Raw genomic sequence first — 25,315 nt, forward strand, 5'->3', positions numbered from 1 at the left:
CAGGATGGCGCTGGCCAACACGAGTGCTCTGTGGCCCCTGGCCAGGCTGTGCCCAGCCCCCTCCAGCTCAGGGTCCCACCCATCGCACCCCCTGGGCCGATTTCCATAAGGGCCAGGGCTTTGCTCACCCTTTCCCCTGGCACCGCCCCTCCACTGCCAGCCCCCAATGAGAGAGGCCACGGTTGCCCATGAGTTGTCCTTTATTAGTGTCTTTGCTCAGTGCAGGACAGCTGGGCGGGGGGAGGGCAGCACCAGAGCAGGGTGCTCCTGGGGGGGTCGGGGTGCAGAGAAGGGGTGACCCTCAGGGAGGGGCTGTGCTCAGCCTTGAACCCAGGGCTGGTACAGAGATCTTGGGCTGTGCCATGGGGCAGGCTCTGCCCCGCCCATCATTGCCCCAAGCCCCTGGTATTCATGTGCCAGCGAGCACGCCCCTTCCCCCCCCCGCCAGCCTGGCCCAGCCAGGAGTGGGCAGCTCAGTGAGGGGAGTCAGACCATGTGTGTCTTGGCCCGTTGCAGCCACTCGCCCCACAGAACTGCCGGGGGCCGGGAGCTGGGGGTCACTCTAAGAGCTAAGGCAAAGGGAGCAGGAGCTGCCCCAGTGGTGCCGTGCGGGGCGCACCATAGGGCTGGGCACATGGCCTCCTGGGGCATATGGCTTTATCCTTTAGTGTCAAGGGCTGCGGCTGCCCTGTGGGAGGAGGTGCGGGGGAGACCTGGAGACTGAGCTGCTCTGCACTGGTATCTGAGCCCATCTCCCTGTGCCTGATGACGTGTGGGGCCCAGGGGGTGCTGCAGGCTGGGTCTGCCCCTGCCAGCGAGCCTGGGATTGCATTCATGCCAGTGGGTGAGAGCCCGCCCTGCATGTAGCTGGCCGCCCCATCTCTGCCGCTCCCCCACAGGGCCCAGCCCAGGGCAGTCGCCCTCCTTAACCAACTAGCCAACTGCAGCCGTTGAATGAGAACAGACCCCCCGGCTGGCCCACGCTGCCCTGGCACTGCCTGGGTGGGGCAGGGCAGAGATGCGTCGTTGCCTCCAGAACACCCTGTCTGGGGGGCCTGATACCACAATGGTGGGCCAGGCTGGGGGAGAAACAGGTGTCCCATGGGGCCCAGCAGTTGCTGCCCCACTTCATCGAGCCCCTGCTCCCGTCAGTGCAGAACACTCAGCCTGGGGCAGGTGGGAGTAGGGAGCAGGTGACGGGATCCTAGCTCTCCATGGGGACAGCAACCGCCTTGCTCTGATCCTCGACTTTCGCCTCAGGCTCCCCCGTGGGCAGCAGCAGTGCCGGGCTCGGGCTGGAGTGACGCTGCTTCCTCATGAATGGGAAAACCCTGCCAGAGAGAGCCACAGGTTAGTGCCCAAGGCGGGGGCAGTGCCCAGGGCAGGGGCAGCGCAGGGCAGAGTTAGCATCCAGAGCGGGGTTAGCTCCTGGACAGGGGCTATGTGGGGTGGGTTTGGGCTAGGAGTGGGGACAGCATGGGGTGGGGTTAGTGTCTGGGGCGAGATTAGCACCCAAGGGTGGGTTAGTGCCTGGGACAGGGGCAGCACTGAGTGAACTTGGCACAGGGGGGAGGGGGCAGAGCCAAGTAGGTTTGGCATGGGGGGGGCTGGACCAGCTCTCCCCCAGCAAGCCCCTGGCCTCTCCCTTGCTAGCCTGCCCACCCCACAGGCCTATGCTGGGCACCCCGTGCCCGCTGGCTGCCCGGGCCCCACTCACCGTTTCTTGGTCTCCGGGGGCACGACGGCCTCTGCCAGCAGGCTGCGGTACAGCTCCGACTTGAGGAAGCGTGGGTACGAGTCCTGGGGGCAGCGCAAAGCGTGAGGGGGGGATGAGCCCCCAGCCGGCTCACACCCTAACCCCTGGCCAGCCCAACTACGGGCCTCCTCACTGCTCTTCTCCCTCCCTGTGATCAGCCCTCCTCATGCCCCCTCCGCCACTCCTCAGTGACCAGCCTGCCCCATGGCCCATCGCTCACTTCTCAAAGAGACCAGCCCCGTCCCCGCTCCTCAGCCACTAGCCTGCCCCACACTGACCAGCTTGCCCTGGGAGAATGCCCTTCCCCCCGCCCATGCTGCCCACTCCAGGCGGTAAAGCTGCAGCCGAGTGCCCAGGGTTCACCCAGCCCCGTGGGTAACCTGGGGCAGCTGAAGCTGAGGGCAAGGAGGAGGCGCCAGTGCCCAGGCCAGCTGCAGGGGAGGGGCCGGTGTGGGGCAGGGCCCAGGCCCCCACCTTCTTCATCAGCATGTAGATATGCATCTGGGCATCGTCCATCACGTAGCGATGCGGCGTCTTGATGCCCTCCAGGGTCCTCTCCATGGTCTTGCTGTCGATGTTCACCCAGCGGGTAGCGCCGGGGGCCAGGAACTGCCTGGGGAGCAGGGCACACGCCCAGACTGAGCAGGGCTGGCTCGGGGCCATGCGGTGGTGCTCCTGGGCTCCCAGCAAGGGCACCACAGGGGCAATGGCTAGGGGGCTCCCCGTGCAGGTTCGAGGGGCAGAGGCCATGGGCTCAGATACCACCCGGGTCCCATCCACACAGCTCTGACCAGGGCACCGGCCAAGGCAGCTCAGGTTGGGGGTCGGCAGTTAGAGAGAAGTTGGAGGAGCCCCCTGTGGGTTCCCAGGTCCCCAAATCAGCCAAGGCCCTCCCGCCTCCCCACATGCCCTGGGCCTCTCCTGCGCGTCTGGGACTGGCACCTCCCCCCAGCCTCTCCTGCCCATCTGGGACTGCCACATCTGCCCCCAAGCTCTCCGGCATGTCTAGGACTGGCACACACCTGCCCCCTCCAGCCTTTGCTGTGCATCTGGGACTGGCACATCTGCCTCCAGCTCTCCTGCACATCTGGGACTGGAATGCACCCCTCCCCCAGGAGGTGAGAGCCGTGCCAGCTCTCCAAACCGTGCTCCCCACAGTGCTCAGAGCCACAGGAAAGAGCTGCCCCGGGGGACCCCGCTGTATTGGCCCATTGGGCCGTAGTACCTTGCAGAGGGGACCGTGCACCACCCCCTCTGGCTGGGACCCACGCGTGGGGTCAAGTGGGAGACATGGTTGGGGGGCAGAGCACTCAGATAGATGGAGGTCCACAATGCAAGCACAGTGGGAGCATGTGTGGGGACTCGGTGCTGTGCGGGTGCGCTGGAGGTGAGGTGTGGGTGGCTCAGTGTGGTGGGGGTCTGGGGGGGGGCGCCTCAGCCCGGTACGGCTGTTGGGAGGGCTCGGCACAGTGAGGTTGTGGTGGGGGCTTGGGACAGTGGGGGTGTGGCGTGGTGGAGCTGTAGTGGGGGCTCTGCATGGTGGGGGTGTGGTGGGGGCGCAGCGGGAGTGTAGTGGGGGATCAGTGCGGCAGGGGTGTAGTGGAGGCTGGGAGCGGAGCGTGGCGGGGGTGTGGTGAGGGCACGGCACGGTGGGGGCTCGACTCAGTGGGGGTGCAGTGGTGGCACGGCACATTGGGGGTGTGGTGGGGGTTCGCTGCGCCGGGGACTCAGCATGGAGGGGGCAGGGTGCAGTGGGGGCACGGCCAGACACTCACTGATAGATGGAGTGTATGATGTGGGCAATGCGGGTACAGCAGGGAGCACCTGTGAGGGCGTGGGGCACTCGGGGCACGGGCCGATGGGGGCACGGCCGGGCACTCACTGATAGATGGAGTCCACGATATCGGCAATGCGGACCTGCTCCCCGTAGCGCAGCTCCTCACACGCCTCCCAGAAGCTCAAGTTCTCAGCTGGCGGGAGAGAGACGCTGTTGGCAGCGCAGAGCAGGGAGCGGCCCAGCCACGCGGCTCACACTCCAGCCAGGCCCCACAGGGCACGGGGGCCCGTGCATCGCTGGTGAGTGAGGGACGGGGAAGATATGACCCATGGGAGAGCCACGTGCAGAGGAGCCATGTGAGGGAGGATCCCTGCCGGGCGCTCTGCTGCCAGCCGTGCCAGCCCCTGGACCCCTCTAAGCCCAGCAGGTACTGCAGCAGGGGCCCTCGGCATCCTGCACGTGCCAGCCCTTCGCCAGCCAACCCCCGTAAATGGCTCCTCCTGCCAGCAGGGCCCTGTTGGGCAGCAGGGAGAAGCCAGCCCCAGCCTGGCACCAGGGGCCAGGGCTGGCCGGGCAGGGGGGTCACTCACCACTGAACTCCTTCTTGAGGAACTCCAACAGCTGCCTGCGGCCCAGCGTGTCGCCCAGCAGCTCGCTGAAGCTGAAGCCCCAGCGCTCCACGCGCAGCTTGGTCGGTGTCGTCACCCTGCGGCGAGGGAGGAGAGGTCATGGGGGCTCCTGCTGCCACTGACCCCTCCACCCCCAGACAGGCTGGGGGGAGCCCCAAGGAGCTCGGCCCTGTGCTGGGGCCCCAGCCCATCATCCTGAACCAGGCCCAAGCCTCCCCGTCTGGAGAGTCCTCACTAGGCCGGGTCTGGCAGCGCCTCCAGGACCTTGCCGGCACATGGCAGCACCCAGGCTGGGCCGTGCAGTTTGGTCCCTGCCTGACATGGCGGCTGGGTTCCCTTCGTTCCCACAGCAATGTCCCCCGGTGGCATGGCAAGGTCTCCAAGCAGGCCCCCTGGGCCAGTGCCAATCAGTGACCCTCACCACAGCACATGGCACTGGGGTAACGACTGAGGGGCCCGGGAACCCAGTGCCCACTGCCTGCAGTGCACTGGCGTCCTTCCTGCCCCTGCCAGCCCGTGCTGGGGAGGAACCAGCCGCAGGCTGGAGCCCCACACTGCAGCCTGTGATGCCCCCTGCCCCGGGCACTTACGTGGGGGCGTTCATGGCCCAGTACGTGGTGTCGTCCGTGATCCAGGGGTTACTGGGCAGGCAGCCAGACATGATGGGATCGTGGGGCACGTACTGCTCGTTGAATTTGATGTACCTACCGAGGGAGGAACGATGGTGAGCATGGCTGGGCTCTCCGCATGGCCTCCACCCAGCAGGCAGGTCTAGCGCGGGGCCTGGGAGCTGTGCCACGCAGCGCTGGGGAGCAGGCAGTGCTGCTGCTCTGTCCCACACGCCCTGCCAGTGCCCCTCTACAGAGAAATGGACGGACAGAGTCTGATGCCTTGGCAGGCCCAGCAAGGGCCACTCTTTGAGGGCGTGGGTACGCTCTCCCTCGCTGACCGGGGGCTCTCTGGGAAGCACTTCCGGATGCCCAGTCTGCTGCTGGTTCCCAGCAAGTCCTAAGGATGGGGCAGGGCTCAGGGCCAGGGCTCCAGCCAGGCCTCGGGGCACGTGTCATGCTGCATAGATTCTCTCAAAGCCCTTCCCAGCCCCATGGCCCATTGCACCACTCTACATCAGCCCTGGCCATAGGGCCTGGCCCCAAGGCGATTCCTAGAGGGGCTCCCTGTTTCTGCAGGCACCATGTCACCCCCACAAGCAGCAGGGCAGGCAGGGCCAGGGGCCAGCGCAGAACCAGCTTGTGTCTGCGAGGGTCACACAAGCACCAGCTCGGGGTAGAGATGCCACTAGGCCACAGGAGGCTGCAGTGCAATGCTGAAATAAGGACGCTGCCACCTTTGGGGGCCAAGGGCTGGGATAGCAGGGGCTGCGGGTCAGGATTGAGGGGCACCGGCAGAGCTGGGGGTGGGGGAGCCCCAGGGCTGGGATAGCAGGGGCTGCGGGTCAGGATTGAGGGACACCGGCAGAGCTTGGGGTTGGAGGAGCCCCAGGGCTCGGATAGCAGGGGCTGCGGGTCAGGATTGAGGGGCACCGGCAGAGCTGGGGGTGGGGGGAGCCCTGGAATAAAAATCCCACTAGCTAACTCCAGTGGGGTTCTGGGCCTGGGATGCTAATATCCTAGTAGCGCACCCTGCTGGAAAAGGGCGTCCCACGGGGTAAGTGCGACTCCCACTGGGAGCCATCAGCTGAGGGGGGGCCTGGCGCTATTAGGTGTGAGTGGAGCTGTCTGCACCCTCTCCCCCAGAGCCAGGGGCAGGGGCAGCTGCAGGGCGTTAGTCCTGTGCCCAGGGACCAGGATGGTAATGCCAGTGAGGCTCCCTGGGGCCCTCCCCAACCCCCACCTGGGGATGGCAACTTACCCCTCCAGGCAAATGGAGGACTTCACGCGGGTCCTGCCCATGGCCTTTCGGCAGCACTCGATCTGGGCGCGGGCGCAGGAGGGAGCAGAGAGGAGTCGGGTTCAGGAGAGAACAGCAGTGCCCGGCCAGCCCGAGACACAGGGCACAGACCCCAGAGGAGCAGGGGCTGCTCCGATTGTTACCTACCCCCATCCCCCAGGCCATGGGGAAACAGCGAGAGCCTGAGCCAAGCCCTGGGTGGCTGAGGCCCAAACCTCCCCATTCCTCAGCCCTTTCTGGACACATTTAGCAGCTTCCCCTGCTTCTGGCAGGGCGGGATACAGGGCACAGCCACGGGCATGGCCTCTCCACTCTGCCCATGCCCATCAGCCCTGGCACGGCAGACACAGTCCCATGCAGTAGTACTGGCACAGCCATCGCTGTGGGGTTTCCAGCAGGGTCACAATCATGTCAGAAAACCCGCAGGCCTGGCTGGGCGAGCCACAGGCCATCAGCAGCCTCCCCTCCACCCGGCTCCCCGCAGGCCTGGCTGGGGGAGCCACAGGCCATCAGCAGCCTCCCCTCCACCCGGCTCCCCGCAGGCCTGGCTGGGGGAGCCACTGGCCATCAGCAGCCTCCCCTCCACCCGGCTCCCTTAGCTCAGTGTGGGGCCCTGCACAGTCCCCGAGCCAAGGCCCTGCGGAGCAGCCTGCCCACCCACTGCCCAGGGTGCGGCTGGGCCAGCACCAGCCCCACACTCACCTCCCGCTTGTAGTAATCCGTGTTCTCGGGCTGAAAGAGACCGAGAGAGGAGCGTGAGCGCTCAGCCGAGCCGCCGGACAGCCCCTGCTGCGAGCCAAGAGCTCGGCTGTGCCAGCCCTGCCCAGAGGGGGTTCACCCCAGCATCTCAGGGCTTGGCTGCTAGCCCGCCTCGAACCATGCCAGCCTCATGCCCATGGCGCTCCCAGCTGCAGCCCAGCCCTGTGACTCACAGCTGTGTCCAACAGCCCAGCCAGACTGGGCCATGGGTGCTGGGCAGGCTCTGGAGGGCACTTTGCTCTGCCCACTGGGGCAGCCACACTGCATGGGGCCCCCCAACCCAGCTGGGCCAGGGCCAGAGCACTGGGGGAACAGCAGCAGGATTCCTGCCCCTCATGCTCCCGGGGGGAGAAGGGAAAGCAGCGAGCTGCTCAGCCATGAACCCAATGCCAGGGTGACAGGCACCTGCAAATGCCCCCAGCACACAATGGGTACCCAGCCCCCAGCAGGCAGCGCCTCACTGCACAGGAGAGGAGGGGTCAGGCGCTAGCACTGGCACCGAGCTGCCTGGCATCATCCCAGGCAGGTGTCCAGGAGAGCGGGGAGCCAGGCAGCCAAGGGACAGTGTCTCCGCAGGATGCAGGGCCTGTGGAGGGGGACACCCTGGCATGCCAGGCCATGTAGCCACCAGCTGGGCCAGAAAGGATGGCGTGACTGCAAGGTGCCCGCTGAGAGGACGCTGCGCCCTGCAGTGTGATTGCCAGCACAAACCCAAGAGCTGCAACCCCCGGCGCTGCCCAGCCCCATGCCCGTGGTGGGGGATGGGGATCCGGGATGGCCCAGAGCCCTGTTCCAGCCACTGGAAAGCACTGCCCCCTCCCCCACGGCTGCCTTCCACCCCACCCAGGAGGCACAGTCACCAGCCCAGCCTGCGCTCACACGTCGGTAAATGGGGGAGCCTGTGCCCTGCTCTAACTGGGTGCCCCCCAGCCCTGTGCAGCCCGGCCCATCGCACAGGCCCATCGTGGGCAGCTCTGGGTTAGGGACACTTACTTGGACAGAAGACGCAGCACGAGACAGGAGAAGAGAAGAGAAACAAAGCCCAGCAGTTAGTAAGGAGCCGGCAGGACAGATGGACAGGAGAGGAGAGGAGCCCCCAGGGGCTGCGTTAGTGACACCATGACACACAGAATGGGGCACCCAGTAGCTGCTGAGTGACAAGCGCCCCCCCCCCCAGGCCAGCCGTGGCTCCGACGGCACTCAGCCCCCATGCCAGGCCCACGGCTCACTGCAGCAAGGGCTCTGACCAGGGGCTGACCCGCGGCGAGGCCGGGAATTCCACGCTGAGGACTCAGTGCCCATGGGGCAGCCACTGGGACCCTTTGTGCCTCTCGGCACCTGCTGACATTGCTCCCCCAGGACTGTGGCTGGCTCTTCTGCCAGGGCCCTGTCCCATTACAGTGGCAGCTCTCTGTGGCGGTGAGGGGAGGGTGCCCAGAGCTGGCAGGCGTCGGGCAGGTCACGTTAGGACAGACAGCCCAGGAGCATCAGGCCCAACCTGTCACCCAATGCACCCAATGGCCAGGGAGTGGCTGGCTGGGGCAGGCGCTGGCAGAGCAGATTTGTATCCACCAGACAGCCTGGCAGTGGTGGGGAGGGACCTGTCCCAATGGTGTGCGGGGAGCCTCAGGGCCAGAGGGGTGGCGGGGCGGACACTGGGTGTAAGCTATGGGGGTTGGGGAAGGCCTGGCCCTCAGGGCTCTTGTCTCCCCAGCAGATCTGCGGGGCCTGGCCCATTGAGGATTCCCAATGGTTAGCAGCGCTGGGGGATTAGCGAGCAGGTGGTCCACACAGCGGGGAGGAGGGACTCCACACACAGGGAGGGGAGAGATCAGAGACGTGGTGGGGAATAGCTGGGAAAGAGATGTTAATACGCCTGGGGACTAATCCCAAGCAGACCCGGCGATGCCGAGTGGGCCAGGGTGAGAGCAGCAGTGACCCAACTGGACTCTGCAGTGACTGAGGCTGGGCACAGAGAGGATCATGCCCTGGGGCAGGGGGCACTGCCCCCTGGGGGCTCAGGTGCACCCACAGCTGCCAGCAGGCCGAGGCGACACTGAGGGCCATGCTGAGGACAGGAGAGCCAGCCTCCCCCAACTCTGGGTTAGGAGAATGGCTGCACGCTGCTCTCATACTCCGGGGCCGCAGCCGGTTGCTGCACCAGTCAGCGGGGAGAGTTGTCCCCCCAGGCACAATTGTAATCTGGGTTTCTTTGCTTTCTCTGAAGCATCAGAGATGGGTTCCAGCTGGGGACGGGCCAGCGGGCTCGGGGTGGGACAGATAACCCTCCGTCCTTGTCACCTGGCCGCTGTGCTCTGGGTCTGGCTGATCCCCAGATGGGGGGAGAGAGGGCGGGAAGGAATTTCCCCCAGCACAGATTGGGAGGGACTTTGGTGGGTTTCCAGCATGGGGCCCATCTGGGCACATCTCACGTAACCAATTCTCAGGCACTGGTGCACCGTGGTCCCGCTGACGAGAGCTGAAGTCCCTGGCCGGGATAGCTGGGTGAAAGGTCTGGACTGGGTGATCTAATGGGCCCTTCTGGCCTTGAGCTGTGTGAACCTCTGAGTGTGAGGAGCGGCCCGTGGGCTCTGGCAGGCTCCCAGACCTGGCTCCACGTCTGTCCCACATGGCTGTGGGACTCTGCCGGGCCAGGCTAAGGGAGCACGCAGGAGCCCAAGGGAAGCAGCCCTGGCTGGGCCGGTCTGTACCTAGTCGGACTGGGAAGAGCTAAGCAGCCTCGCAGACAGGCCCGACAGCAGCCTGTGGCAGTCTGCTGGGAGCCCTGTGCCCCTGAACAAGTGCCCTGGCAAATGAGCAGTGGGGAACAGCCATGGGCTGGCCCCAGAGCAGGGTGTGGCTGGCACAGAAGCTCCTGTCCCAGCAGGAGGGAGAGAGGTGCACACCCTGGCAGGACACTCACCAGCTGCACCCGGCTGATGTGGCAATTCCTCCGCTCTGGCCCATGCTCCATCACGTTCAGGGCTCCTGGCTGCCAGAGGAGAGAAAATGAGGTCAGGGACCCATTGACTGCCCCCCGGCATCACCCCTCCCCATGCCTCCTGGCCCAAAGCCGCACTAGCTGGGCATTGGCCACCAGGACACTTGTGCACAGAGCCTACCTCGGCTCTGAGATCCTGGCACAGGGAGAGCCAATCTACCTAGATCCGACCTCGTGGGACCGGTACAGCGCCCGAGGGTCGGCACACTGACACCAACCTAACCCGCACCTTGGGGAGCTGCAGCAGGGGCTGACAGGGCCCGAGGGGCTATGCGGGGGCTCTAGAGCTGGGGGATGCTGAGTGACGGGGTGAGCTGGGGAGCCTATCAGGCTGCAAATGGTCTACTGGGTGTGAGGGGAAAGGACTGGGGGCTGTCGCTTGGGGGGCAGTTCACACCACACTGGGTGTGGCCTGAAGAACAGGCCCCTCTTGGCCACCCCTTAGCACTTTCCATGCTGCCTTCAGGGCTCCCCATGGGCCCAGGTACCAGAGTCACCACAGAGCAGGGTCTTTGTGCTGCCAAGCAGGGAATCAGGGCCAGCCTCTGTCTGGAGAGGGAGTAGCCCAGGCTAAGCATGCTGGGATAATCCTGCCATGGTCCCAGGGTCCCCCGCCGGGAAAGGGGCTGGAAAGCTCCAGATCTTGTCCAGTCAGACCCGCAGCAGCCAGCAAACATGCAACCTGATTTTCAACAGTGCCCCCAGGCTGGGGCGCCCCCTGGGGCCGGATGGGCGCCTCGAGCAGGGCTCCCCAGTCTGGGGCCTGGGCTCCCCCGGCAGGCGCGGCCACGGAGGGCAGAGCGGGGAGCAGGGCACAGCCAGACACACATGGCAGCAGGCCCAGCACCCTCTGGTTTAACCCAGTTCCCCAGGGTGGTAGCTGTCCATCACAGAAAGAGCCCCTCAGGGTGCCAACTGCAGCTTGGTTTCCATGGAACCCTGGGGGGCTGCAGCCTGGGCCTGGTCCCGCAGTCCCGAGGGCACTAATTATCGCGGAGTTAGCGCTCCCTGCATGTGGGACGTGTTCAGACGACTGGTGGCCTTGGGCATGGGGTGCTGCTGCCCCAATACCGGACTCTGCCCCAATATCCTCCAAACGGCCATGCGCACCCCTTACTTCCCCTCACCCAGCCCTTCCAGCAGGGAAGACCTGGGCGCAGGGCAGAACAGCAATCCAGCCGCAGTGCCCTGCCCCTGAGCTGGGAGATCCCCCAGGGACAGCGAGGTCCCGTCTGCCTGCCCAGCCCCCATAGCAGCAGGCGGCGACTGGCATTAGGCTAAAGGGAAGGCAGAGGATTTAACGCCAGCTGTTATGGCCCGCTCCCGTGAGCCAGCGCTAATGCGCTGAGTGCTGCCTGCACCCGTCCCCTGGGAGAGCGCGCCAGGCCGGGCATGGGGGCAGCTGGCCTGGGGGGTTGAGAGGGGAGCTGTGCTCCTGGGCAGAGCTTCTGGGAGCTGGCACAGGGCTGTGTGTGCCCCGCTGTGCTGCATGGCCCGGGGAGAGGAGACCCACCTCCCGCGGAGCAGAGCTCTGTAGGGGAGCGGGATTAGCCCTGGGAGCCAGCTGGCATGGAGTGGGAGGAGCAGCCCCAGCTTCTCGGCCATTGAGGGCTCTCTTCCCTGCGCCAGCCCTCAGCTACTGCCTATGCCCTGGCAAGTTGCAGGCTCATCACACTAAGATACAGGGGTTGAGCCCTGCTGGGGGAGGGACAGCCACCCCCTTCCAGGATTCTGTGGTACCAGGCTGGGTGCCTCAGAGCATTGGAGGGCTGCCCAAAAAGCCAGTGCCCTCTGGTGGGTGGGGGGCGGGGGAGCTGATACACTCCTAGCTCGGGCAGTCGCTGCCAGCAGGCGGCATCAGGGCAGGCGGATGGCCTCCAGGCTCATCACTCACTGCCTGGAGCCAGCGCCTGACCCTGTGGGGGTGGGGGCGGATGGAGGAGGCACCTCCCCACCCATGCATCCAGCTGGCGTGGCTCAACGGGGGTGCTGCCCGCAGGGTCCAGGGGCCTTGGCCTGACCAGGAGAGAGGTGCCTTCAGCCCAATAGGAGCAGGCTGGGACTGTGGGGCTGCAGGCGGCTCACACCAGGGGGAAGCTAGCAGCCATTTGGGGAGGGACTGTGCTGGCTGGCAGGAACCAGTCGCAGCCGTCGCACTGACCAGCCCCACAGCTAAGCAGCCCCTCAGCTGGAGGCCCTGCCAGGGAGGCCTCAGTGGGCCCTTGAGCTGCCAGCACAGGCAATGATGGGACAGCCCCCTGCCCTTCCAGGCAGGCGCCACAGGGCCCATATCTCAGCCAGGCCGACTCCGACAGTCTGGGGGGTGCCAGGGTACCTGAGAATTCCCCCTCCCTGCCCAGCCTCTGCAGATGTCTGCCCTCAGGTCTGCTATGGCCCAGCTCCTTTCCCTGCAGGGGACACACAGGGCTCATGCCCAGCACGGATGGCGCTCAGAGCGGCAGTGCCAGTGAGGCAGATGTGGTGTGCCTGTCCCATAGCTGGCGAAGGGGCTGGAATGCAGCCGTCACCCCACCACACAAGGCTGGCTATGCCCCACCTTCGGGGTGTTGCCCTGCCAGCACGTCTCACCCCGCTCCACCCCAGGGGCTCTGCCCAACCAGCGTGCCCCACTCCACCCCCTGACCCACCCTGGGGTCCTGCACGACCCCCTGCTCCGCCCTGTGGGTCCCGCCCCATCCTAGGGGTCTCACCCTGCCAGCGCGTCCTGCTCCTGCCCCGCTCCACCCCAGGGGCTTTGCCTCACCAGCATGACCCACCCCATCTTCTGGTCTGCCCTGGGGTCCCACCCCACCCCTGTTCTGCCCTAGGGGTCCCGCCCTGCCCCACCACCACTCCAGGGGTCCTGCCCCGCCACCCTACCCTGGGGGTCCTGCCCACACACCCTGCCCCTCCCCACCCCAGGGGGTCCCGCCCTGCCCCACCCTGGAGGTCCTGCTCCACCGCCCTGCTCTGCTCTTAGGGTCCTGCCCCGCTGACGCACCTCGCCCCGCCCTACCCCACCACACATCAGGGATCCTGCCCTGCTGGCACGCCTCACCCCGCCCTACCCCGGGGGTCCTGCCCTGCCACCCTGCCCCATGGACCCCGCCCCATGGACCCCGCCCCACCCTGGGGGTCCTGCCCCGCTGGCAAGCCTCACCCCACCCCACACACCAGGGGTCCCGCCTTGCTGGCATGTCTTACCCCGCGCCACCTTGGGGGTCCTGCCCACCATCCTACCCCAGGGGTCCCATCCCGCTCGTGCACCTTGCCCCTCCCCCACCAGGGATCCCACCCTGTCAGCTCTCCTCACCCCACCTCATGGGTCCTCCTGCCACCCTCAGGGCTCCCCAGCAGCCCCACCAAGGCATTCCCCCTCCCACTACAAGGGGCCTCAGGGCTCTGGGCCGGTGGCAGGCTCCCAGCATGCTCTTACCGGGGGCCTGTTGACCAGCCAGTAGGCCTGCTCCTGGCAGTCTATGACAATACGATCCCCTTTCCGTCGCTGCTTGGCTGCCCTGTCAATAGAAGGGTAGCATCAGAGCATGGCGTTGCTGGGGGCAGCCGCTCACACCAGCCCCTCAGCCAGCACAGACGGGTCCTGGCGCCTCCCAGGAGAGGGGATCACACTAGGCCTAGGCCTTCCCCCACGTGGGGCAATGGAAGCTGTTGCGGATTGTGGGGGAGTTAGGGCCCTGCACCCCTCTTCCCGAGATTCACTGCGACTCTCAACCAGCCAGTAAAGCAGAAGGTTTATTTAAGGACAGGAACACAGTCTCAAGCAGAGCGTGTAGGTACGACCAGACCCCCTCAATTAGGTCCCTCTGGGAGGTTCGGGGAGCTTAGACCCCAGCTTGGGGTTCCCCGCGTTGCACCACCCAGCCCCAACCGAAACTAAAACTCCAAGCCCCTCCCGCTGCTCCTCTCCTTTGTTCAGTCTCCCGGGCAGAAGGTGTTAATTCTCCCCACCCCCGTTCCTGGCTCAGGTTACAGCTCAGGTAGCTTCCTTCAAGGGAAGTCCCACATCCCCACTGCAACCCCCCTGCAACATTCCCAGGTCAAATCTGCCCTGCTCCCTGCTCCGTCACAAAGCTCCGGGCCCTGCCTTGCCCAAAGGGGTGCCCGCAGTGCCCGCACTCACGTCCAGTGCTTGAACGCACCTGCCTGGCTCCATAATTGTCCTGCTGAGATTGGCAGCTCCTTCGGCCTTCCTCCCAAACGCCACGCTCAGGCAGAGCCACCCTGAGCTCCAGTGCTCGGACACCCCAGTCCCTGCTTCGCTCAGCCAAGCTGTGGTTGTGGTTGGCTGGGTGGGTCTGGCACTGACCTGGGTGACAACCCCCTACCGCTGGCCCTGCTCCCAGGCACCAGGGCAGAAACACAGCAGCCTCTGTGAGCAGCCACTCCCAGCACCTGCCCCAGGAGGTGGTGGGAAGGAGCTGGCCAGGCTGTGAGCAGCCGCCCGCCGGGACTCAGGCCCTTCCAGTCTGTCGGGCAGTCCCTGCGGTGGTCACTCGCCAGTGCCCGTCCGGAAGGACCCTGGATCTCCCGCCCCACTGTGCTAGGCTCATTCTCAGCACTCAGCAACGGCTTTGTGTCCAGGCCCCACGGGCTCCCTGGCGGAAGTGCCCCGGGGAAGCTGGGAAGGGTGGGAGGCAGTTTGAAAGGGTGGATCAACAGGGAAACCATTAACAACGCAACCACTGGAATTCAGATCATCCGTGCGTCACAGCGACGCAGCTCACCTGGGCCGGATTCCCTTGGGCCTGCGCCCTGCTCGGCCATTCACGCTAGGGCAAAGCGGGTGTGAGACGATCCGCTCAGAGGGTAGGTGGGCACTGGTGCCAATGACTGCCCAAGGTACTGGGTGACTGGCCCGCGGGCTCAGGCTGCCAGCAGGCACAGGCACACAGCTTGGCATTGGTGCTCATGGTTCTGTTTGAAACTGTATGGGCTAGGGAGTAGCCCATGATTTTGGGAGGCCATGCTGGGATGGGCCTGGGTGTCAGTGAGTGCCAACCCCCCGACCCATACAGCGCCCCCTACAGGTCACTTTGCAGCCTGACTTTGCAGGAGAGTGCAAATTTGCAGCACGGTCTGTGGCCACGGGTCATCGAATTGTCATAGACCTGGGCATACTGATGCCAGTTGTGCCAACACAGATGGGCAAAGCACTGCTTGAGCCTGTCCCCCCAGCCATGCTGCAGTGCTGGGGTTTGGCCTACTGGAGGGGACTCACCGGAGCTGCTCCCGCGCCTGCATCACCACAAAATCCCAGGTATGGTTGATCCTCTTGTGCAGCAGGTTGTAGTTATCCTAAAGCGAGTGTAAAAGGCAGTCAGTCGGGTGGCCTTTCCCCCACAGGGCTCCCCCAGACCCAACCCATACCAAGCAGGGGTGTGGGGCTCCCCACCCCAAATTCAAAGGGCTCTCCAGCGCTGCCTCTGCCTGCAGCTTCCTGAGCTCGCCAGGACTCCCAATCCATTGACTCTCCACATCTGCTCCCTGACCCTGTCCACAGCCCCCTGCTGTCCCATCCTGGGCTTCTCCCCCCAGCTCCACCAATGCCCCTGCCTTAATCCCAACCCCCTATATTTCAGACATGGGCTTGCGCTAAACAGAGACTCAGAAGTGGCTCAGATGAGACAAATGTCCACTATGGGCTAAGCTAAGATCCCTCAAACTCATGACACTTGTGACCTGAAGAGGGTTCGGATTTGCAGCCATCTCCCCTGGGTGGACGCTCAGTGCCCTGCCCCCCACTCCCAGCACTGCACCCTGCCCCCCATCCCCATGCCCTGCAGGGTTGTGATGGGCTGCAATGGGCAGAGCTCATACCTTCTCGTGGTCTATCAGGTCGCCCTGCTTGCGGATGTTCTTCTTTGCCAGGTAGATTGCTGCAGTGAAGAAGAGGGGCTGTGTCAGGGTGGGGAGCCCAAAGCCACGGAGCTGGGCGGCCCTGGCAGCCTGGGCCTGGCACTGCCTCAGCTTTGATCTCTCAGAAGGAGTCATGCTAATGGGCACCCGTTCCCCTTTGCTCATGCCCCCCCAGGGAAGACCCTTTCCTTTCTGGACTAGGACGACATCAGGGAGGGTCAGGATAGGGTGACCAGATGTCCCGATTTTATAGGGACAGTCCCGACTTTTGGGTCTTTTTCTTATATAGGTTCCTATTACCCCCCCACCCCCATCCCGATTTTTCACATTTGCTGTCTGGTCACCCTAGGTCAGGAGCTTACCCATGCCCTCAGGGCCAGGATCACAAGGCAGGACACCAGGCCTCCAGCTCTCGACTCTGGCTGGGTCTCCCACAGCTGGGGCTCTGGGGAACGGGAGCCAAACACAGCATGTACCAATTGGGGGAGGGAGGGCAGGCACTGGCTCGGGGAACCGCAGGGCCCAGGGACACCACGCTGGGACGGGGTCTTTCCCACTCACATGGCAGCTGGCAGCCTGCACCCCAGAACCACATTTCCTGCAGATAGGGGGTGAGCAAGAGAGGACACCCACCGTAATCCAGCTCTGTGGCTGGCCACTTGGAGCTTGTCCAGAAATAAGGAGTCTGTGGAGAGACAGAGACAGACGCTGAGCGGGAGCTGTGAGGGTGGGTCGCTGGCCCTGGTCCCACTGGGGAAGGAGCTGTGCCAGGACTCACTGGGCTGGGGGTGGGTCTGATAATGGGCCAGATCAACACCACCACTCCTGGGGAAACTGCGGGAAAGCTCCAGGCCAGAGATGCCGGAGCAGATGCCCTCAGCGCAGCCCCTCTCCACGGGCTGGGCTTCTCTGGCCACAGCTACAGGACACAACCCAGCCAGTTGGGTGGAGCCTGGTGAGCCCCAGCCGCACAGCCTGTCTGCTTGCGGGCAGAGCACTGCAGACTTCCCTGCATGCCCGCCAGCCTGCCTCTGGGGACCCATCCCACAGCACTCGGAAGCAGTGCATCCTGGGAGATTTCAGAAGGTGCCTGTTCATATTCACTTGGGCACCCTGGCAACCTGCCTCTTCCCTTTGCCAAAGGGGTTTCTGCCATGCCGCGAGACTCTCCCTCCACAGCTGCTCCTACAGTTCCCCCAGCCCTGGCCATCTGCAGGGGTACAGTGGAGCAGTGCAGGGTGCTGCCTGTCCAGTCCCCAAAAGGCTGGAACCAGCCCTAAAGTTGGGGTCTTGCTTCCTCGGTACCCACACTGAAGGGTGTTAGTGCCAGGGTGAGCCATGCTGGGCTCTCTCAAACCACATGACAAGGGCTCTGCAGCCGATGAGTATGGAGCTGCCGCACATCATGCCCCTCAGGCTGGTCCTCTCCAAAGGGCACTCACCTGGGCTGGGTCTCTTTAAACTCCCTGTCCCCAGCCCTGCAGGGAGTGCACCCTCCTGGGTGCTGGGGCGTGATGGCCCTCACTGGCCAGGAAGAGGCTGCTGCTGGACTGGGCTTGGGCAGTGCTCCCCAGGGCGAGGACAGAGCCTGGGCGGAAGGTGGCACATCCCACACGAGGGTGGCAGGGAGCCCGCAGCCGGGTGGCTCACTCACCCTGTACATGGCCCTGTCCAGCGAGCGTTGACCCGCTAGTGTGATAAAGGAGAAGGGCCAGGCAGGCTGGGCAGGTGCTGGATTCAGTCATAGAGCAGAGTGCCCGTGCTGCGCTGGGCCCCAGGCTCCGGGCAGGACCCTTTAGGCAGGTAACATTAGCCTGATACCATACCCTGCAGGGACGGTGCAATGGGCACGTACTGGCTGCCAACCACAGTGTCTGCAGGGCCTGTCCTTGCCACGGCTCAGTATGTCGGGGGCATCAAGAAATCTAGAGCGAGCTTCACGGGGACAGGCCTACCTGGAACCTGTAGAGGGAGTGGGCTCAGAGGCCCAGCCCGGGCCCCTCGCCAGCCCCGCTCCAGCACCAGGCCTACCTGGAATCTGTAGGGGGAGTCATCGGCCCGGAGCACCAGGCTGCGGGGGTCCTTCAGGGGGTAGATGTAGCCGTGCTTCACAAGGAGGTTGCCAAGGTGCAGGGACTCTGTAGGAGAGAGCGTAAGCGGGGGCTGGGAGAGGAGAGGGCAGCTCCCTTCTGACCCGCGCTGGGCCTGCTCCTCCCGCCTGCACTAGAGTCTCTTCCAGCCCCATGTGGTGCCTCAGTTTCCCTGAAATCCCTCTTCAGGTGTGTAGCGAAACCCAGGCATGCCGCTGGCTCAAGTGCCCCCATGTCACCGGGGCTCAGTAGTATTTAGCCAGCATTGCTCTGCAGGGCTCCTCACAGCCATTGCAGGGAGGAGCCCCACACCCCAGGTGAGGATTGGAGGCATAGCCTCCTCCCTGACCTCTCAGCTGCTCACAGGATCAGGGCCGAGCATGGGAGAGAGGATGGAATGATGGCACCTGAACATGCCGAGCTGCAGGCCGGTTCCCCGGAGCCCAGAAGAGCAGATGGGACGTGCCTGCACCAGGGCTGCTGCCATCCTGAGGGGCCCAGCCTGGCGCAGAGCCCACAGCACGACCCAGCAAGAGCCCATCACGACTCAGCCCCAGCCCTGGCACATCCCCCAAGGTGGGGACAGAGCTTCCGGTCCCTAACATCAGCCAGCGGAGCATGTCCCAGGGACAGGTGGACCTCTAGGCCCATGGCCCTGCTCCACCCAGAGCCATGCAACGGGGGGTGCAGTGGGGAAGACGGGCAGAGCCCAGCACGGGATCAGGACAAGAGGGAAGGGCAAGAATGGGGCAAAGACACAAAGATGAGAGCAGCAGGTTCCAAGCAGAGGAATAAAGGAGGGTCCCTGCTTTCCCAGAGCAAGAGAACGCAGCCCCTCCCCATGGCGTTCACGCCAATCCCCTCCAGAAAACCCCGGGGAGGGGGTGTTCCCTGCCCAGGAATGCCTGGTCCGAGTGCTCCCCGCCCATGGCGAGTGCCAGCTGCATCAGGCCCACCCACAGGTGTGGCAGGGGCCACCCCGCCGAATATGGCCAGGGCAAGGACTCGCAGGTAGCGGAGTGCACAGCGTTCACAGTGGCCGGGGCCATTCAGGGGCAGCGTCCAGCGTCGTAGATGTGGTGGTGACTGGCCCCAGCTGGGTCCTGGTGCTGGGAGCACAGAACACTCGCTGGGCAGCCCAGATGGGGGCTCTGCAACTGCTGGCTCTCCCCTGCCGCGAGCTGTGCCCAGGCCACAGCCCAGGCCATATGTGGTCCCCCACTCAGCTCTCTGCATATCACTGCACCTGGCCCAGCCCCAAAGCAGGGCAGCTGGGAGCTCTGACCCCAGCTGGCTGGGCAGCTGCCTGGTGGTGCAGCCATGAGGATGTGAACCTTGCCTGCGGACATGGGGCGTGCCTGGCCCCCTGAGAGCCAGACCAACCCAGAATCATCTCCCGCTGGCCAGGCTGCTCTGGCAGGGGTGGGGAGGCTGGAGTACAGGGGGGCGGGGGCTGGGAACGCAGAACAGGACTTCCCTTGGGGGACAGGGTTGGCTTTAGGGGAGAGCGGGGCCCTAGGAACGCTGGGGGGTCAGATACAGCCTGCCAGGGAGCTGGCTGGAAACTGTCAGCGCTGGCGGCTCTCGGCTGGGGGCCAAGGTGCTGAGTGGCCCATTTCCATTAGCTCCTATCCCTGTCCCTGCGACAGCGCATGCCTGGTTGGGGACAAAGGGGGCATCCCTCTGGGCACCAGGACCCAAGCACTGTCTACCCTCCCTCCCTGCCTCCAGGCCCAGAGCCCAGCTCACTGCCACTTGGGCTCACCCTCTGCCCCTGCGCCGTGGGGAGGGAGGGAACACAAACCCGGCTGGCTGCTCCCATCCCACTGAGTAGGCAAAACCAGGCAGCACACAGAGGTCAGGCGACATCAAACCCCACTGGGCCTGCTGTGCCCCCGCCCCACTGGTAAGCCAGCTGCCTTCAGTGGGCAGCAGGCCCTGGCTATGTCTGCTGGGCTAGCGGCCAGGTGGTCTGAGGTGTTTAAATCACTTGGGCCAGATCCTTTCTTTGCTGGGCAATCTCTCCCTGCCGCTGCGGCCCTGGGACTGCAGACGGGGATTCGTAGCACCCGCTCCCTCCTCAGAGCTGGAGCCAGCCCCAGGCTCCGATCGGCAGCCCCCAACCACAGCTCTCTTGGAGGGGGGCGGACTGCCAGGCCAGGGCGACACTGAGGGGGAGATGCTGCCCATGGCGGCAGTAAAACAGGCCCCACACACCACGCTGGCGGGGACGGTTCTGTGCCCTCAATACCAGGCTGGAGACGGAGATGCGTATCCCAGTGGGGTGGGGGGTATATCTTGGCCTGGACATGCCTGCCTCACTGCTGCACTGCACACGGCAGGCAGCCACCTTACCCCACCCCTTAAGTGGTTGCAGTTTAAGTCCAATGAGTGTTACTGGGCATCTCTCTCTCTCACTCCACTTTTAGGTCAATGTGCCCGCAGCTAAGCAGTCCCGGAGGCTCTGAGGATTGGCACCAGGGAGATGGTCCTGCAGGCAGTCTGGGCCAGGCTGGCCATGGGAGCCATATCGCCCCACAGCACCCTGACTTTGGTGGCTCATTCTTGGCCTTCACGCTGGGTGAACTGCACCTCTGCACCCGCTGCATTGCAGCCTCTTCCCTGCGCTGTGGGACTCAGACCCGGCAGCAGCAGCCCAGAGAGCTGCCCACTCCACAGGCTCCAGGAGAGGCCTGGCTGTGCCCGCCCTGGAGCAGGCTAATGCTAGACCTAGCGAGGCTCATTCCCATGCCTGCTGCGCCCCTGGCAGCAGACCAGGCTCCATGGGGAGAAGAGGGGAGTGGCTTGGGCAAGCATCCTGATGAGGCAGCCTGGTGATACAGGGGCCAGATTGGGGCTTGGAATTGCCTTGGCCCAGCAGGGGAGTTCGCAGAGCTCACATCTACGGGTCCTGCAAACCAAGTGAGCTGGTCTCATCTGCCCCCCGCCCCCTGCAGGGCTATGGTCTCCGAATACCTGTCCTGTGGGGGCGGGGGGCCTGACACCCACCGCACAGTGCCTCTCAGGGCGGGGGACACTCACCCTCCTCAGAGATGGCGTACTTCTGGATGAGCCACTCCACGATGTCGTTACCTGGGGGACAGGAGCGCCAGGCATTACGGGGTGAGCTGTCAGACAGGAGACTAGGCCGGCTGGCATCCCTGTCCTGGGCCAGCCCAGCTGGGCGGGGACCGGTGCAGGCACAGCCAGGCACTATCATGCAGGAGGTAAGGGGTGCCCAGCCCGGGGGCGTGGGGGGGGGAGCTGTGAGCACAGGGGACAGCGAGTCAGAAGTGAGGGGCGTTGACACAATCTCCACATCTGTGTATAAATGTGACACAGGCGTGGGGCAGGGGCAAGGAGGCTACGAGGGGACAAGCCCAGGGGGTGAGGTGGGGTGGGGCAGGGGCGGTGATGCAGAAGTGGGGCAGGGATCAGGGGCAGGGGGATGGCAAAGGGGGTAAGGTAAGGGCACAGCTGAGGGAGTAATGCAAGCGTGTGTGGGCAGGCCAAGGGGGTAACATGGGGGCAGAGCAGGGTCATAGCTGCGGGACTGATACATGGGTGGGGACAGGGGAGTAACACAGGGCTGAGAGGATGGCAGGACCGGGGGGCGGTGGTGATGCAGGGATGGGGCAGTCAGGGCCGAGAGGTGATGCGGGGCTCACAGGAGGTCAGGGCCAAGGGAGTGACTGGGCGTGAGGAAGGGGGTCATGGCCAGGGGCTGATGTGGGGGTGGGGCAGTCAGGGCCAGGTAGGGGTAGGGAAGGGCTGCTGGCCTCCTTGTCCCTGCCTGTGCAGGACCCCACCCAGTCCCAGCCACTCTGCTCTGTGCCTGCCAGACGAGCAGCAGTGAGCACACCAGGGCCTAGCCCGGCCACAGAGCCAGCTCCCCACTCAGCCCTCTGCCCACAACAGGCTGCCTGGGAGCCTCCAACCCCCAGGGCTGCTCCTTGGGGCCTGGGCTCTCAGGTCCAGAGTGCAGCTGAGTGGGCTGGGAGCAGCCACACACTATGCACACCCCCACCATGCACACCGTGTGAGCTCACAGCGATCACCACACACACAGTGCGCACACACAGACCCAGGCACTGATGTGCGCTCACAGCGATCACCACACACAAAGTGTGTGCCCACAGTGATCACCATACAGTGCACACCCGCCAACCATTCACACAGTGTGTGCTCACAGTGATCACCACACACACACACACCACATACATTGTGTACACACCAATGGGTAGCCCCCAGACAGTGCTTGAACACACGCACACTGTGCACTTACAGTGACAAGCGCATGCCATAGTGCTTGCACACTCCACACACATCACACAACCTCCCCTCCCCAATCACCCATGCCTCACACAGTATGCAATCACATCAACCCCCCGACCCCACGCACACTCAGAGCCCTTGCCCAGAGGATGGCAGCGGGGGGAGCTGCAGTGCAAGACACACTCATTACACTAGCACTCCTGCACACTCACGGGAAGTCCCAGAGCTGCTCTATGCTCTCAGATCCAGAGCACAGTGCACACGCACAGTGAGCAACAGCAGTCTCCCCACCGAGTCACCACTGCCTGGATCTGACTGGCTCAGGCCGGGCTGTACAGCCCTGAGGGGCGAGTGAGTGGAGGGGATGGCGCGGCTGGAGGGGCAGGTGACTGACAACCCTGGGGGCATGAGAGCCACATGCAGGGAAGGGGCAGGCAGGAAGCCTGGCAGCACTCACCGGTCATGGCGTGTGGGATCACCGTTATCAGCAGGCGCTGGTTTCTCATCTTGATGCCCATGTCGGGATCCTGCATGCTTACGATCACGCGCTCCATCTGGGGGAGAGAGCAGCGGAAACGCTGGCTTGGGGACAGTAGACTACCCCCCTCCACGCTCAGCATGGGATCGGCCAGCAAACCGCAAGCGTTCCAGCCCCTCTGCCCGCGGGCAGGGCAAGGCAGAGACAAGAGGGGAATGTGGGGCCCTGTGGACAGCACAATTCAGATCGGACAAATACGGGGGATACGCAACGGAGGGAATAACCTGAGCTGCTCCCAGTGACCTGCAGACCCCGGCCCATGCATTGGCTCAGGGAAATAATCCTGGCGTCGCTGAGGGCAGCTCCATGGGAAAAAAACCAAACCAGGGGCACGGGGCATGGGATGGGGAAGGATGCAGGGAGCATTGTAACGTCTGTACATAAATCAGTGATGCAGCCTCGTCCCGACGCTGTGTAAGGCACCGGCCCCACAGCTCAACACAGGCAGAGCTCCAGGGGTGCAGAGAAGGGCGATGAAAAGGATCAGAGGCTGGGGAAAGTGAGGAGCAGTTGAAACGACTGGGATTGCTCCTTTGGAGAGGGGATGGGTAAGAGTCTGTTATCCTGTCCTCTATTAAATACTGACTGCTCTAGAGATGGTAGATTGGGAGCGTCTCTTCTCCTGGTCTCGTAACACAAGGGAAATTCAATGTCACTGAAAGGGAACAAATCCAACAACGATCAAAGGAAATGTTCCTCACACAACACAGCCTGTGGCACTCACTGCCACAAGATGCTATTGAGGCCAAAAGCTCTATAGGATTCCAACAGGCACTGGGTGTTTCTCTGGGTAACAGGACCCTCCAGGGTTATAACAAGACAGACTAAAATAACTGAGAGCTTTGGCAGAGTTACAACCCCTCCTGCTTCTGGGCAGGAGCCACTCGCCGTTGGGGTCAGGAGGAGACTTTCCCAGGGGCGGGCTAGCCCAGAATTCCCTGCTGGGGGTTCTTGCACCTCTTGGGAGCAGCTGACCCTGCCCAAGGAGACTGCACGGGAGGGGGCCTGCTCCATGCAGCCAGGCTGCTCCTTCCACAAGTCAGGCAAAAAGCTCCAGTGGTGCCAAGTGAATACAGACTGGCCGATCTCAGGTAGGCACAGACTGTGACCCAGGGACTCTTGGCAGATGGCACCAGGGGAACATAGGGGTTTACAGGGATCCCAGGGGTTGATATATGTAAAATAGGTCACAGGGTGGCATGGAAGTCTCTACCAAGAACCCACTGACCTCTAAAGCGGGGTTTGCTGCGACCCCCTTGGAAAATATTTCAGGCTGTGACACCCCACTCCATACCATGCCACCCTTATTTCTGCGTTGCTGCTGGTGGCAGCGCTGCCTTCAGGGGCTGCTCATGCCAGGGGACGCTCAGAGGGCTGAAGCGTGCCTATCACGAACCTGCCGAGGGCCAGCGGGCACTGTGTAGGCTGGGAGGGGAGGGCGTGTGTTGTCCATGGCTGGTGGAGTCGGGGAGCTGAGCCCTGGCTTGCACAGACAAGACTTCTTCATGCTCAGGGCAGGTGACAGCGAGGTGCCTCACAGCCTGGGTACCCCCAGGAAGCATCACACAGACCAGCTCAGAGTCTGTGCAGACACTGCCCGAACCCCAGGGACCCCCGACCTCGGGCAGGCAGACACTGGCCCTCGGGCTGTGCTGTGCCGACACTGCCTGACCCTTAGGGACCCCCTCAGCCTGTGCTGTGTGGACACTGACCTTCGGCCAAGCCCCACGCAGGATTTATGTTTTCAGCAGCAATCCAGCTCCCATTGGATTCCCGGCTGCCACCAGCACGGGCTGGGGGAGTGTGCGGGGGTGGCACTTTCCGAGTATCCCTGCTCCACTGTGCTGCTAGCCAGCAGAAATAACAATCTCCCTCCCTGGAAATAATTCCTGCCCTGCTTTGAGGGGGACAAAATAAACACACAACCCAGGCTACAAAGTACATGGGGACAGGCAGCCCTACCCCAGCCCATGGGAACAGAAGAGCAGATGGGATGCAATCCAGTTTTGAACTGGACTGAACAAACCCTCATTAAGGCAATGCAGGGCCCTGGGCACCCCCAGTCCGGGGGTGCCCCCCTCCGACCATGCTGTGACCCCACTCTCCCTTGGGATGGCAGCCGAGGTCAGAGCTAAGATGAATGGGCAGGTCCCAGCTCTTAGAGCTGTTATTTCAGGCTCTCTGCAGACTCAGACAGGCAGCACTTGCCTCATCTTTTCAAGCTTTTCTTGTATCCACGAGGGCTGAAGATCTCATTTTTTGCTGAGAGCTCGTGGGATCCCAGGGCTCCAAGAGCAGGACTCCAGCCTGGGCTATAGTGCTTGGGCCTCAATCCCGGCTTTTTACCAGCTCGGGGACCTGGAGCTGGGTTTTTTGAGGCTGCCACTGTGGTCCCAGAACCTGAGCATTTATTAGAGACCCAGCAATGGCTTGGGGCTGCTGAGAGAACTTGGAAGAGGGGGCCCAATTGCAAGACCTTGTCCAATAGGGAGGGGAAGCAAAACAGAAGCAGGGCACTGCCCTGGCATCCTGGGGGGGGGGCGGGGATGCCAGGGCAGTGCCCTGCTTCTGTTTTGCTTCCCCTCCCTATTGGACAAGGTCTTGCAATTGGGCCCCCTCTTCCAAGTTCTCTCAGCAGCCCCAAGCCATTGCTGGGTCTCTAATAAATGCTCAGGTTCTGGGACCACAGTGGCAGCCTCAAAAAA

General features: G+C 63.9%; 1 protein-coding gene across 2 annotated transcripts in view; it reads right to left on the reverse strand.

Annotated features, from left to right (window-relative positions):
* Window positions 1-182: 182 nt before the first annotated feature.
* Window positions 183-25,315, reverse strand: part of RGS11 (regulator of G protein signaling 11) — a 25,862-nt gene continuing 729 nt past the window's right edge. The window contains exons 2-17 of one of the 2 annotated variants that reach the window (XM_034784932.1): window positions 22,530-22,626; window positions 20,840-20,890; window positions 17,739-17,845; window positions 16,341-16,392; window positions 15,669-15,727; window positions 15,070-15,146; window positions 13,267-13,348; window positions 9,753-9,821; window positions 6,773-6,796; window positions 6,032-6,093; window positions 4,753-4,866; window positions 4,124-4,239; window positions 3,639-3,726; window positions 2,231-2,369; window positions 1,718-1,800; window positions 183-1,331 (exon numbers count right to left, since the gene is read on the reverse strand). In XM_034784932.1, the coding sequence (XP_034640823.1) occupies window positions 1,205-1,331; window positions 1,718-1,800; window positions 2,231-2,369; window positions 3,639-3,726; window positions 4,124-4,239; window positions 4,753-4,866; window positions 6,032-6,093; window positions 6,773-6,796; window positions 9,753-9,821; window positions 13,267-13,348; window positions 15,070-15,146; window positions 15,669-15,727; window positions 16,341-16,392; window positions 17,739-17,845; window positions 20,840-20,890; window positions 22,530-22,626 (1,347 nt within the window). In that variant the 3' untranslated portion in view covers window positions 183-1,204. Of the gene's footprint in view, window positions 1,332-1,717; window positions 1,801-2,230; window positions 2,370-3,638; window positions 3,727-4,123; window positions 4,240-4,752; window positions 4,867-6,031; window positions 6,094-6,772; window positions 6,803-9,752; window positions 9,822-13,266; window positions 13,349-15,069; window positions 15,147-15,668; window positions 15,728-16,340; window positions 16,393-17,738; window positions 17,846-20,839; window positions 20,891-22,529; window positions 22,627-25,315 lie in introns of both variants that reach the window. The other variant, XM_034784931.1, reaches the window with a different exon arrangement.

Source organism: Trachemys scripta, chromosome 10, assembly GCF_013100865.1.
Source record: "Trachemys scripta elegans isolate TJP31775 chromosome 10, CAS_Tse_1.0, whole genome shotgun sequence".
Classification (NCBI taxonomy): domain Eukaryota; kingdom Metazoa; phylum Chordata; order Testudines; family Emydidae; genus Trachemys; species Trachemys scripta.